This window comes from Xyrauchen texanus, chromosome 33, assembly GCF_025860055.1.
Source record: "Xyrauchen texanus isolate HMW12.3.18 chromosome 33, RBS_HiC_50CHRs, whole genome shotgun sequence".
NCBI classification, from domain to species: domain Eukaryota; kingdom Metazoa; phylum Chordata; class Actinopteri; order Cypriniformes; family Catostomidae; genus Xyrauchen; species Xyrauchen texanus.
Window position 1 is genome coordinate 25,504,325 of NC_068308.1, and position 14,683 is coordinate 25,519,007.

Below are 14,683 nucleotides of genomic sequence, written 5' to 3' on the forward strand. Positions count from 1 at the left end.
CCACCACATCCCAAAGATTCTCTATTGGGTTGAGATCTGGTGACTGTGGGGGCCATTTTAGTACAGTGAACTCATTGTCATGTTCAAGAAACCAATTTGAAATGATTCAAGCTTTGTGACATGGCGCATTATCCTGCTGGAAGTAGCCATCAGAGGATGGGTACATGGTGGCCATAAAGGGATGGACATAGTCAGAAACAATGCTCAGGTAGGCCGTGGCATTTAAACGATGCCCAATTGGCACTAAGGGGCCTAAAGTGTGCCAAGAAAACATCCCCCACACTATTACACCACCACCACCAGCCTGCACAGTGGTAACAAGGCATGATGGATCCATGTTCTCATTCTGTTTACGCCAAATTCTGACTCTACCATCTGAATGTCTCAACAGAAATCGAGACTCATCTGACCAGGCAACATTTTTCCAGTCTTCAACTGTCCAATTTTGGTGAGCTCTTGCAAATTGTAGCCTCTTTTTCCTATTTGTAGTGGAGATGAGTGGTACCCGGTGGGGTCTTCTGCTGTTGTAGCCCATCCGCCTCAAGGTTGTGCGTGTTGTGGCTTCACAAATGCTTTGCTGCATACCTCGGTTGTAATGAGTGGTTATTTCAGGCAAAGTTGCTCTTCTATCAGCTTGAATCAGTCGGCCCATTCTCCTCTGACCTCTAGCATCAACAAGGCATTTTCGCCCACAGGACTGCCGCATACTGGATGTTTTTCCCTTTTCACACCATTCTTTGTAAACCCTAGAAATGGTTGTGCGTGAAAATCCCAGTAACTGAGCAGATTGTGAAATACTCAGACCGGCCCGTCTGGCACCAACAACCATGCCACGCTCAAACTTGCTTAAATCACCTTTCTTTCCCATTCTGACATTCAGTTTGGAGTTCAGGAGTTTGTCTTGACCAGGACCACACCCGTAAATGCATTGAAGCAACTGCCATGTGATTGGTTGATTAGATAATTGCATTAATGAGAAATTGAACAGGTGTTCCTAATAATCCTTTAGGTGAGTGTATATAAAATAGTCAAATAAATGAAATACATTACATTCTTGTGGCAGAAGAGTTAATAATTTATAAGACATTACAAAAAGCGGCTTTAGAATACAATGTATTGTTTACTACCATATTATAGAACATAAGTCAGTCAGTTCGAGATTTATTATGAGGGCTTGTTTAAGGACCTGTCAATGTACACTTGTATCAGACATGCTTGTGTAGCATCTCGGGTGCATTTCATCATAAACATGCATTTTTAGGTCACTGTGTCAAGTTAAATATAGATTCATACTTACAACACATCTTGAGATCTCTTAGTTGGATTTACGCTCTATCAAGTGTTTTGAACGCAAGAAAGTAATGCATGTTTGTGTTGTGTTGTCAGCTGAATGGTTGTTTTCTTCACTGTATAAACTGCACGTTACCACACAGCTGAAGTTTCACTTACTGCCCTCTGGAGTAAACAGGTGGCACTATAAGCTTGCATATATATATATATATATATATATATATATATATATATATATATATATATATACTAAACACGTATACAAAATTATTGTAGGACTACAAGTGAGCCCCTGCGCCATCTGCTGGGAGTAAAGAGAATCACAAATCTTGAAAGTTACAAATAAACATGCAAGGCGGCCGTCAATTCACAGAATTAGAAGTAAAATACCTTTAAACTAGCTTTTCCTGGTGCGGTTTTGAAAATGTAAGTGCACTGTGTGATAAAACTCAAATATCTAAGAAAAGTCGAAATGGAAAGTCACACCAATATTTCTTGCTTGATTGTGTAAATTAGAGGAAAGGGGGGCCTAGATTATTAATTATATGCTTTGCTAAGTCAGGGGGGCCAAACAATACCACTTTGTTTTTTGACTTGTTAAGCTGGAGAAAGTTACTTACCATTCACTTTTTAATATCATTAAAACAGTGAAAAAGTGAATGTAAAGCAGAATTATCCCCTGGCTTTAGAGGGAGATAAAGCTGAATATCATCAGCATAACAGTGGTAGGATATGTTGTGTTTTTGACAAATATGGGCTAAAGTGAGCATATATAAAGAAAACTGGGCCCAGAATAGAGCGTTAAGGAACCCTGCAGGTAATGGGTGCAGAGGAGGAGGAAACATTTCCCAATTCAACAGAGAAAGATCTCTCTTTAAGATAGGAGGAATACCATTCAAGGGCAGTTTCTTGAATCCCTGCCCACCGTCTTAAACACTCTAGCAGAATTCATTGATCTATGTTGTCGAAAGTGGCACTATGATCAAGGAGGACTAGAATTGCACAATAGCCTGAATCAAAAATGTATCAAAAATACAATTTCAGTAAAAAATTTTAAAAAAGTAGAGAGCTGATGATGAACAGTTGTTTTGAATTTTGGTCCAGGGGCAGATCCTGTTCTGACCATAATAAATCAATCAACCCCATCCCATAAAAACAGAAGAGCACCCCTGATGGCAATTGTAACTGAGAGCTTGTTGAGAGTGAAATAAATAAAAAGTACAAGACAGGACTATAAAACTGAAGAGAGGTATTGGATATTAGCACCTCTCTGTCTGTCTCTTTTTGTGAGCTCAGACAACATATTTAAACACCACATTAAATAGTTTTGAGGCTTGCAGTCCATGTCTGCTAACTTTGAAGCTAACAGGGTTGTGCACTCCTAAATGCTGACTAAATATACTTTTAGCAGATATGCACATTCAAAATGTACAGACTTGCATGTCCTTAGCTAGGGTGTATACAAAATTGTATCCTCTAGAATGTCTATGTCCACTCCACAACCTACTTCTTATTAGCAATAGCAATTAGTAACGTATGGTTCTATAACTTAAGCTAAGGGCTATTGGCTTTTTTTTTTTTTTTTTTTTAAGGGATCCCACCCCAAATTGGCTATAAAATCTGACATCAATTAATTTATCTACTTTAGCTCAAATCACATTAAGAAGTGGCCTTTTTTAGGCTAGTCCAGCTGTTGTTTTATTTAGAGTGAAAAACAAAAGTGATGCCTTTATCAACAAAACACAATTTGTGGGACATTGATTCCTACAGCCACCATATTGAGCATTGTGCTTTCTCTCATTCATTTTTATTTATTTATTTACTAGAGGTTCATCTACTCCTTTTACACTGCCTCTGGACAAAGTGTGTGTGTTGTTAGGTGGTATCTTCCTTCTCTATCGTAATGGAGAGCTAATTGTATAGCAGTGAACCTCCACTAAAACTCACCTCATTAACCTGCCAGGTGGTGAAAGACACCATGCTCTGATTGAACTGTAGCCAGGATTGCTGCTTTGAAGACCACAAAGGACACCGAGAGGAAAGAGATTGAGAAAGAGAAAAAGAGAGAGAGGAAGCATAACAGTGAAATATTGCAGTAACATTTACAAGCTAACTAAATTTGCATTTGCCATGCATTGATACACCAACTGATAATGTATACAATTGTACATGTCCCTAAAGGGCTGATATTTCTAATGCTGAAGGAATGTAAATGTCTTTCAGTCCTTTCATGGTGTGTAGTGGAACAGTTCAAACAGCTGATAGCCATACGCTAGCTCTCTGGGGTACACAGGGAGATCAAATTGAGCTGATTTCTTATGGATGTGAAAGGCCAGACTTGTTTTGAATCTGAGTGACTTGGTTTGCTCATACTTTTCCTATTATTAGTGACCTCCCAATTGGCATTATGTATGCAGCATGCAGCCATTGTTCATTGTGTGACCGTTATTGTCAAGAAACAGAGTGATTATGGGACAGCGTGTCATCCTTTACCACAGCTCTGCAAAGCACAACAAGATAACAGAGATGATGTCTAGGTGCAGAATGGACAAAAGCCCTAACCAGTCACTTCTATATCTGTTTATGTGTGTTTGTGATGTGCATATTAGTGATTTGTACATGTATACGATAGATGTAAGAGGCTGTTGATGATATCACATTTACACATATCCAGCTTGTTTAGATACACCCCTCCTCCACATTGTTTGTTAGACTGACCCAGGATACTTTTTCACTGTCCTCACACATGTCCTGTCTCTTCCATTCTTGACAGACATTTTGTCCTTAGATTTGATCTCTCTCTCTCTACCTCCCTCCCACCCCTACATCTCTCTATCTTTCTTCCTCTCTGTTTCGCCTTCTGTATCATTTCATCCTCTCTGCTAAAAAACTGCTTAAACCAGACTAAGGTGGTCAGCTAGTCTCCCAGCCTGGCTAAATTTAAAAGTATTTTAAAGTGGATTTCAGCTTGGCCAGGCTAGGGCACCTGCCTTGCTAAAAGAAATAAAAGAAAAAAAAAAACAGCTTAAACTAGCCTAAGATGGTTTGCTGGTCTTAGCTGATTTCCAAGGGTCTATATGCCTTTTTTTTTTTTTTTTTTTTTTAGGTCTTTTGTGCACTTTTCAGCTTTGCCAGCAAACCACCTTAGGCCGGTTTAAGATTTTCTTTTTCTTTTTTATCAACAGGGCTTTCTTCTTATCACTTCTAACATCTCAACTTCCTGTGTTCCCTCTTTCTTTTGATATTTTCGTGTTTTGTTCATTCCTACGTTTTAAGTCTTAGTCACATATTATTATTTTTGTAGTCCAGTCACCAGCTGGTTTCCATCAACCCCAATCAGAGTCTTCAAAGTTTTTCTGCACATTTCAGGAGCAACAAAGTCAGAACACATTTCCTCACTGCCCTGCTTGGCTAATGGGGCTCGCACTGTTTGCACGTCACCGACTTGACTCAATCCATATTTGAGGAGATGGAGAAACACCCTAGATCACGCAGCATAAATCAGAACAGGTCACATGACCAGTAGAACCATCATTAACATGCACATATGCTTATAAACATCAGCCGTGTATCCTTATTTGTTTAAGATATATTAATATTAAAATAATGCATTTTTGTGTGTGTGTGTGTGTGTGTGTGTGTGTGTGAGAGAGAGAGAGAGAGAGAGAGACAGAGAGAGAGAGTGTGTGTGTGTGTGTGTGTGTGTGTATGTGTATGTGTTTGTGTGTGTTTCTATCTTTCTTAAGTTTTTGTATGGCCAGAAACCGTTATTGGGCTGTAATTACACGGTTGCAAGCACACAGGCACATAGAGACACACACTTTATTTTCTAAGAAAACATGCAATTCTTTCATGTGCTTCGCTCCAAAGTTCACATGTGCACAGCAGCTGTGTATGTGTTTGTTTGCGAAAGCTCTACATTAACCTTCATTCCACCTCCCTCTGACCTAATTGAAAATGATTCAGTGTAATTGTTTGATGAATCCTGATAACTTTCGATTGATCTATGGTGTTGACAATAGACCCAACACACGCTACTAATGTGTCTAGACTGTCAGTCTTTATTTGAAAATATTGCTTCATTTTTACTCTATACTGTCATAGTGGGGTAAAGGATATGGAAGATATTCATCAACTTAATAAAAACAAATTGCCTTCAGGTGATATAAAAAAATATATGTATAAATAAAAAAATACAATGGTGGATTAATTAATAGATGCACTGCAAACAAGAGACAATGTACCTTCATTAGTTTATAAATAAATGTGATATACAGTGGCCCCCAATAGTATTTGAAAACTTTTGGACACTCAAGTCACACTTGAATATTTCTGAATGCAATAGATACAAAACATCAAACCTGATGCTAAACCTTTTCTCAGAACTAACTTCACTTTTCTGAGCCTTTTTTAAAGTGACACTTAACTAACTGGTCCCAAGGTAATGTTTAGTGGATGTAAGAAGCTAGTTTTCCACAAATCATGTGCTCTGGCAGAGTAACCACATTAACTTTGGACATGTTTGACAACCAGAAAGTGTCCAAACATATTACTTATTTTTTAATTTGGAGCAAATTCCTTTTATCCTAAATGCCTAAAAAAAATAAAAGAAACTGTTTTTAAGAGTGGCTAAAATTTCCAAATACTTTTTTGATCAAATGTATTACTTCATTAAAATTTGTGTCTCTTTGTATGTGTTTACAGGATGCTGGAATATTCTCTCAACCTACAGAATGTTAGTTTCTCCGCAGTCCGCACAGTCAGAGTTCTTCGACCCCTTCGGGCTATCAACCGAGTGCCCAGTGAGTACAATACCACCACTTGCATACTTCTTGTACAACCATACCAATTGAATTTTCAGTTATGCTACATTTGTATCACAAAATGTATCTTTTGGAAAAATTAGAAACTCACAACTTTCAATTAAATTAATTAATTCTCTTCATTCAATCAGAGTTGATTAAATTCAGAATATTTTATGTTGAATTGTATTATTTCAGCACTGTGGTCAATTAAAGTAATCTAATCAACATTTGTAAGAAAATTGTAGCTTGTGCTCAGTCATATGCCAGTGGGGTTCATGCCTTTTTAGGGACTAGAGATTTATAGATAATTTTCCTCTTCAGTGCTTTTTACTGCCTCTCTCTAACTCTCTCTATCTCTCACACACACACACACACACACACACACACACACACACACACACACACACACACCCTTCCTGGGCGGGAGAAAGAATAATAGAGACATCCTCACACACACACACACACACTTTCTAATGCAGGATGACAATATCTTTGTTGTCCTATATATTTTTATTTATTTAGCCACATCTTTATATAAGGTGATTTTTTAATCACCCTCTGTGCCAAGGAGATGCCTGTGGTTCCCCCATGGCTCTTATTTCATGAGGAACAGTGTCTGGCCGATTGTGTTTGAAGTCCCTATTTGTGGAGGCCAATAAAATGTATATTTAACAATGGAGTTTAGCTGGAATGTTTTGACTTACCCCGCTGAGGTTTCGTGAGGGTAATTTGTGTGGGGTCCTGTTCAGTTCTCAACCTTCACAATGTTCCTCTATATCCAGTTCAGTATTTCTGTCAGCCTTCCTCCTGTTGACACTTATTCATTTGATGTGCCTTGATCAGTCGGATTGCTTTCAGATGGGGACTGAACATGCCATTTACACTTGGCAACATAAATTTGTGTCTACAAAATGCATATAAATCTGTTGTACTGTTCACACACTACTTACAAATTCACTTCTGTGATGGCGCTAGTGCCAGGGAGTGAAATTTTGCAGAACTTGCTTTGATGATTGCATTACAAAAAGCAACATGCTCTTATGTAACACATTTTCTTTGTTAACTTTGGGCTTCCAAACTTCCGGATGCTGACGTAGTTCCATTTGTGAGGAAAAAATGGACTTATGTGGCCTAAACAACCAGATGCATTTACAGTTGGCACGAGGCACATCTTGTATGTGTCTCAAACCACTTCCTGTCTTGAAGGTTAATTAAATATGGTCTATTCATGATTGGAAAACTATCCAATCAGTAACGTCTAGGTTACGGATGTAATCTCCATTCCCTGATGGAGGGAACGAGATGTTGTGTCGAAGAAGCGACACTAGGGGTCTCTCTTGAGCACAGAATATGCCTCTGATCTATGAAAAAAGGCCAATGGGAATTAGGCAGACAGTATTTGCGTACCCCGCCCCGGACATACGGGTATAAAAGCGGGCAAATACATCGAGTTCATTCAGGAATTTTCTGAGGAGCCGGAATGGTCCGGTCACTACAGTGGCTTGGCTCAGCGACGTGGCCGGGAGTACACAACGTCTCGTTCCCTCCTGAAAAGGACGTTCAAAGCCAGCTGCGTATTTGCTCTTTTAGAGGAAATAACTCTTTTAGAGAAAATCACTCTTTTATAACTCTTTAAGTTTCTTGCGCTGTCGAAGCGCCCAGGGGCAAACTGCACTGCCGTGCAGAGAAGGAGAAAGCCGTTGTAATGCGCCGTCGAATCCAACAGGCAAGCGTCAGAGGAAAACAGGAAGAGGTGTGTAACTCGCAGCTGACTGCAACACAACCATCAACGCCGAAGAAGATTTCTGAATGAACTCTACGTATTTGCCCGCGACAGACGGGGAAACACACATAGTGTCAATTGTAAATACTCTCTTTGATCAGCTTCAATAGTGGCTCTCAACCTTTTTGACTCCAAGGCCATCCAATCTCCAAATAAATATCTGATGGTTGAGAACCACTCATCTAGCACCCATTCCATATCACTGGAGCAGCCCTTATTTTTCTCAGTTGTGCAGTCATCATCATGATAGGCCCAGGGGGTCAGAAATTGCATTTGGGTGTGTGCCTTGTAGTTTGTTTCTAGGAGACAAGAGCACATCCATTCATATGATCCTTATTACATAATTAATAGCTGTGCCAATCAGACACAGAGGGGGTGAATTAGTAGCAGACAGACTAATTCATTATTCAAGAGACACCCAGGCTAATGAATGGGCCTAAGACTTGCATTCATTGAATATTAAGTTATCTGTGGCTCACCTACTGCGGACCATCACTGGGAGAATTGGTGATTTTGTTGATTTAATTTGTCTTTTTTTTTTCTGGCCCTAATCAAAACAAATAAGAAAAACATAATAGGAGGCGTTTATACTTGACAGGCCTGCCGTTGTATCTGAATCTGCAGAAAATAGTAGTGAATAGAAGTAGTTTGCCAGAACAACTTAAAAACCTTAACAAAAATCTTTGTATTCGATATTAAGGCACCAAAAAATACTTGTATCATGCCTTAAAAATGCTAATAGTTTTTATTATCCTTATACCCATAAATGTATACAAGCATATACTGTAGATATGATGCAGTATTAAACATTTTTCACACAAACTGTAAATTTAAACTATTTAAAACTAATGAGCAAGGCTAAAGTCTCTGCGACATTCAAAGCACAGAAGACACCGCTATTATGTTTTATGCTTATAAAATATGCATTGAAATGCTTGCACCATATATACTCATATATATATATATATATATATATATATATATATATATATATATATATATATATATATATATATATATATATGAAAACTAAAACATGCAGTAATGACTGAAATAACTGTGTTATTTCTGATCATGTGTCATGAATAAAGAAAATTGAATACATTTTCATTGATAGTTTTTAACTTCGTTCGAGTTTTTATTCAGTATTCAATAAAAGACAATAGACAAATACTTGTATTTATGCCTCAAAACACTTATAAATCCTTATTTTTATTGACTATATATTCTTATAAAGTTTTCCAAACAAACTATACAAAATAAATTAAATCCAAAGAGCAATGCTCAAGGTATTGAAGGCACCATTCCTATATTATGTGATTATACAATTTACATTGAAATGCTTCATATAAACTCTTTATAGAAATGCTAACATACAGTGTAGTGACTGAGCAAACTCATTGGGCCTTATTCATGAAACATTTGCAAAAAAATTTTTTGTGTAAATACATGCTTGTAAATTTTCCCATTGAAATGAATGGGACAATTTCCACAATAATTGTTTTATTAAGGATTTTACACAAATTTGTTATGCTTGTGTTTCCTGAATAAGGCACTTATTACTTAATTTTCATTAATATGTGTTAGTTATTGTGCCCTTACTTTGTTTTTAAGAACATTTTTAATAAAAAGCAACAAACTTCTATTTCTATTTATGTAAGATTCTTTATCCAAAAGATGAAAGTATCGGAAAATAAACCTAATTTTAATGTATTGTTTAGAGATCTGCCATGTTATCATAAGATGGTAAAGCTATGCAAAAATAATAAATGAAAAACATTTGTTAAAATGTCTGACTTATCTAATTTAACAGATTAATGATCTTTGTATTTTTAAACCCCTATTTTTTATTTATTTTATTATTATTTGTACTTTTATTATAAAATACTTGCTGCTGGCGAAGGAGCGCAACACAGAGGGAGTCGTCGATCTGGTGGTGCTGAAGCAGTTCATCCTTTGTCTGCTGACCGGAAAAGCAGATTGAGGCCAGTGCCACCTCCCTCTCTCTCTCACTCCCTGTCTACCCCTCCTACCATCTCTGGCCCCCGCCACAAGTATATTCCAAAACCGGCTCCCCAGTCATAATGTCTAGACAGGCTTGTTGGAGTTGCGGGTAGCCGGGGCACTTCCAGGACCAATGCTCTGTGATGGCCATCCTAGATCGAGCTGGAATATACCGCATACCTGTGACACTCAGGGGAAGTACATATCAAGCCTTAGTGGATACTGGTTCTAATCAAACCACCTCATCATAATCCAATGGCGAGTCACTTAGGGTGATAAAAAACATTAACCGTCTAATGGCCTGTTTCTATTGGCCGTACATTCACAGAGATGTTCGCAGTTGGTGTGCGGCATGCCATGAATGTCAGTTGGTGAATCCACCAGCCACCCCAAAAGCACCATTGCGCCCTCTGCCGGTAAGCGAGGTCCCTCATCGGGCTATTAGAATGGATGGCACGCAGACATCGCTTTGTGTTAGTTCTGGTAGATAACGCAATGCGATATACGGAAACAGTGCCTTTGTGCAACATCTCAGCATGCATTGCTCGAGGTACTCTTTAGAATGATCTCCCGAGTGGAGATTCCAAAAGAAATCCTCACTGAACAAGGCACTACTTTTATGTCACATACACTATGCGATCTGTACGAATGATTGGGTATTAAATCAATTTGCACCAGTGTTTATCTCCCACAAATAGATGGGTTGGTGGAATGATTTAATAAAACCTTGAAAAATATGATTTGTATGTTCGTGCTTGAGGGTGCTAGAATTTAGTATAAGTGTCTCGAACCCCTGTTATTTGCAGTCCGAGTGGTCACCCAAGCCTCCACAGGGTCTTCCGCATTCAAGCTGCTGTATGGGTGTCAGTCACACAGCGTGCTCAACATCATGCTGGAAGCTTGGGAGGAGGGACCTTCAAACAATAAATATTTGATTCAGTACTTTCTTGATCTTAGAGCAAAACTCCACACTTTGGGTTGACTAACACAGGAGAATTTGCTCCAAACTCAAGAACTCCAAAGGCCTTTATGAGGTAAAATAAACAGATAGAGGTGACGCACATCAAATATACCATCTCAACCTTCTGTAATTATGGAGGGAGGCGGTCCCTGTGACGTTGTCGACTACTATCAACATCTCAGTTCACAGACATAGCTAAATTGCAGAAAGAATTTGCAGTCATGTTCTCGCCTCTACCTGGTCGTATAAACTATGTCTTGATGACTATGGTAGTGTTGTCTAAATTTGATGCAAATCCAATTGATGAACTGCTTGATCATTTAGGCACAGCTTGTTTTTATTCGACACTTGAATATACCTTTAAACCCAATATCCCATGAGATAACCGTCTTCTCCACACCGTTCAGCTTACACCAATTCATGACGCTTCCGTTTGTCTGGGGCTCTGGCTACATTCCAGCGCTCATGGATCGAGTCCTCAGATGGCTCCCTGGCCTGAGTCGGATGGTGGTGTGTGTGGCAAGGGCATGGTTGAGTGTCCGTGCTGGGTGTGGGGAAGTGGTAAGGATTCATCCCTGGATGACAATTAGGTCTAACAGCTGCTTCTTTTTGCAGTAATCCGGGAAGAGCGATAAGATTAGCCCACACCAGAGCCCAGGGAAAGAGAGACTGATGCACAGCAGTGTGGCATGTTAGTGTGTTTGAAGAAAGCCACCTAGGAGTCATTATTGTGCGTGAATAAAGCGTTTAACTTACTTGAACCTTGCTTCCCCCTTCCAATACTGACCAGTCCTACTACATTCTTTTATCCACATGGATGGATCATAGATGTGCCTTTGCAGCTGTATCTGTTCAGCCAATATTTGCCTCGAAGTAGTTCATTTTCACTGTTCACCCAAGTCACAAATATTGGAGTGTGCACGACCGCACAAAATGAGGGCTTGTGGCGCCAATGCCGCAATGACGTCAGTTTTGTTGTGCTCAACCTCGTGATCAAGCGGCTGGGTCAAGTATAAACCAGGCTTTAGGCTGTCAAGCTGAAAACTACAAAAACTAATTTTTTTAATTCTTATGAGAGCACAGTATTAGAATAAATTTGGAGGCTAAATATTGAATAGAGTTTGTCATCACAGGAATTTCCCAGAGTCATGGCTGTCCTAATCTGTATCACATCAACTTCCTCTATGTCCTCTATACCACTGTGACCTCTATCTTTTTGCTGTCCCTTACTTTACAGAGCAGTCTTAATCAACAACACACCCCATTGTTTTCCACACCCATGGCTTGATTGATGAGAATGTGGCAAAACTGTCAGATGATGACAAACATGTTCCCTCACAAATCAAAATACTCAATACCACTGTTGTGTATGGCTGGCTCACTCTTTTATTTACTGTACTGTTCAGGTGTGAAAGGACTAGTTCACCCAAAAATGAAAATTCTGTATGACTTTCTTTTATCCACAAAACATAAAATAAGGGATTCTGAAGATTTCTTGTTGTAATTTTCTATCTAATTAAGGTTATGTAAGGTTTCAGTTAATACAATAGGAATCTTCAGAATTTCTCCTATTTTGTCCAACAGAATACAGAAAGTCATATGAGTTTGGAACTACATGACAGTGACTAAATTATGACAGAGCTCTTAATTTTAGATTAACTATTCCTTGAAAATGTTTGTGATATGTAGACAAAGCACTTTACAGTATGTGCCCTTTCATTCTCCCTAGAAAGTGAATTTGTCTGTCAGAATGTCTGGAGCGCTTTTGCACTTCATCTTCTGGATTAGAATTCTTCTTGATTCCACACTTGAGGCCATTTGGAGGTTAATTGTAAACCCACCTGCTCACTTCTGCATTCTATTATTATTTAGGGTGAGGAACCGCATCATGTTGAGTGCCTGCCAGGGGTTATGGTACGGTCATCAATTTTCAGAAGGCCAGCAGTAATTGGAGTGTTGGACATGTAGACTAGAGAGAGAGACAGAGAGACAAATATATATATAGGCATTGCAAGAAAGAGGGAGTGGACATCAAAATGGACTGAAAGACATTACTTTTGGGGAAATCACTTCTGACAGCGTTTTTTATTTGCACAAGCTTGCTGCATTGTTTAAGCACCCTGTAGCATTCCTTTACTAAAAGGATTATACAAATCAGGTAGCAGTGCAAACATGCCCCACAAAATCAGTGCTGAACACAATTTCTGTCTGGTTATGACACTGTTCTCCATTATCTTATAATCATTTGATGATTACTACTGCCATGATCACTAGAAAATGTAGGCAAGCATCTATTTTACATTCTGTTTTTTACAACCAGTAATAGAGCAAGTTTAATTGTGTTTGGTAAATAGCACTGAATTTACATAGAAAAGAGTCATGTTTGTGCTGAAAAGAATGACAATGACTTTAAAGAGATAGTTCACCAAAATGTTTTTAATTCTGTCATCATTTACTTACACCCATGATGTTCCAAATCCAAATGACTTTCGTTCTTCCGTCGAAAAAAATGGAGATGTTAGGCAGAATGTTAGCCTCAGTCACCATTAGGCCTGGGTATCGATGCAAATTTGCAGATTCCATTTATTCCAGTTTCAATTCAGTTTGATCCAGATCAATTTGGGTATATTTTTATACTTCTATATTGGGTAGAATGTCTATTTTACATGCATCTTAATATCAATTTCGATAACACAACAAAATACAAATTTTAGTAAACAAAGATATGTAAATGGTCAGTGATAAAATAAGCAAAAAAAAAGTTGAATAAAATTAAAATAATAAGTCAATTGTGACTGTGGTTAACATTCTACCTAACATCTCCTTTTGTGTTCCAGGGAAGAAAAGTGATGACAGAATTTCATTTTTGGTGAACTTTCCCTTTAAATGCGCACAGTGTAGCACTTTATCAGTGCAGATAATGCCTGTTCAAACTGGCAGTGTTTTCTGTCTGGGAAGTTAGTAAATAAAACACAGGTTTTTGTACTTAAATACCGCTCACAAAAGTGGAACATCTGTTTAGTGAGTTCACTCCTTTGTGTATGGGGTGTGAATTACAAGCAAGTACATTAAAAGACCAGCTACAATCAGAGCAAGGCGGAGCAAGCTGAATGAAATTTTGTATAATTGATTTATTGTACAAAGAAGGATCAATAACCTGTGGAAAGAATGAATGATTGAAATCTGGCAATTTTCATAGATTAATAAATACGTGATTACATTATTGTTAGTTATCTATTTATCAGCAGGTCATCCATTTCACATCCACTATTCAATACGCTTTTGATTGATGCAAGAATGAAATCAGAGCGTTGAAATTTGTCATTTGACATAACTTTATAACTTTAAAGCATTATAGTTTAGTGTCCTGCCAAAAATCAACACCCTTGTGTGTTTGGATTGATTGAGATACAGAACAGCTAAATATGCCTTTGTGTTTGTGGTTTTCATGTCCATGTAAGCAATTTAATTAAACCTATAGAAAAGCTGCTTTTTTATTATCTGTGGAAGTCCTTTTTATGATCCCTTTCCCCCCTGTGCTTTGTTATTGAGCTTGATTTATGCATGTGGAGGGCTCCAAAGGGCAGGCTATCCCAGGGGTCTTCTTTATAACACAAGGACCAGGGCACATTAGTGGCTCTCTTTTCAGGAGAATAAAACAGCTCTGGCAGGGTATTTAAAGTTTCTCCTTGAGGAATGCTCTCTCCCCTAAATAATCTTTTCAGAAGGAGTTTATACATTAATTTAACCACCAACAGAGAGCAAAATATTTGCATTAGTGAGATGCAAAATGACTGAAATAGCAGGGTCAGATAAGGCTACAGGGAAACGACAAGACAT

At 38.3% G+C, this 14,683-nt stretch overlaps 1 protein-coding gene across 2 annotated transcripts in view; it reads left to right on the forward strand.

Moving 5' to 3' along the window:
• LOC127626798 (voltage-dependent T-type calcium channel subunit alpha-1G-like) overlaps positions 1–14,683 on the forward strand; it is a 204,726-nt gene that overhangs the window by 38,110 nt on the left and 151,933 nt on the right. For both annotated transcript variants that reach the window (XM_052102848.1, XM_052102849.1), the window contains exon 3: positions 5,995–6,092. In XM_052102848.1, the coding sequence (XP_051958808.1) occupies positions 5,995–6,092 (98 nt within the window). The remainder of the gene's footprint in view (positions 1–5,994; positions 6,093–14,683) is intronic.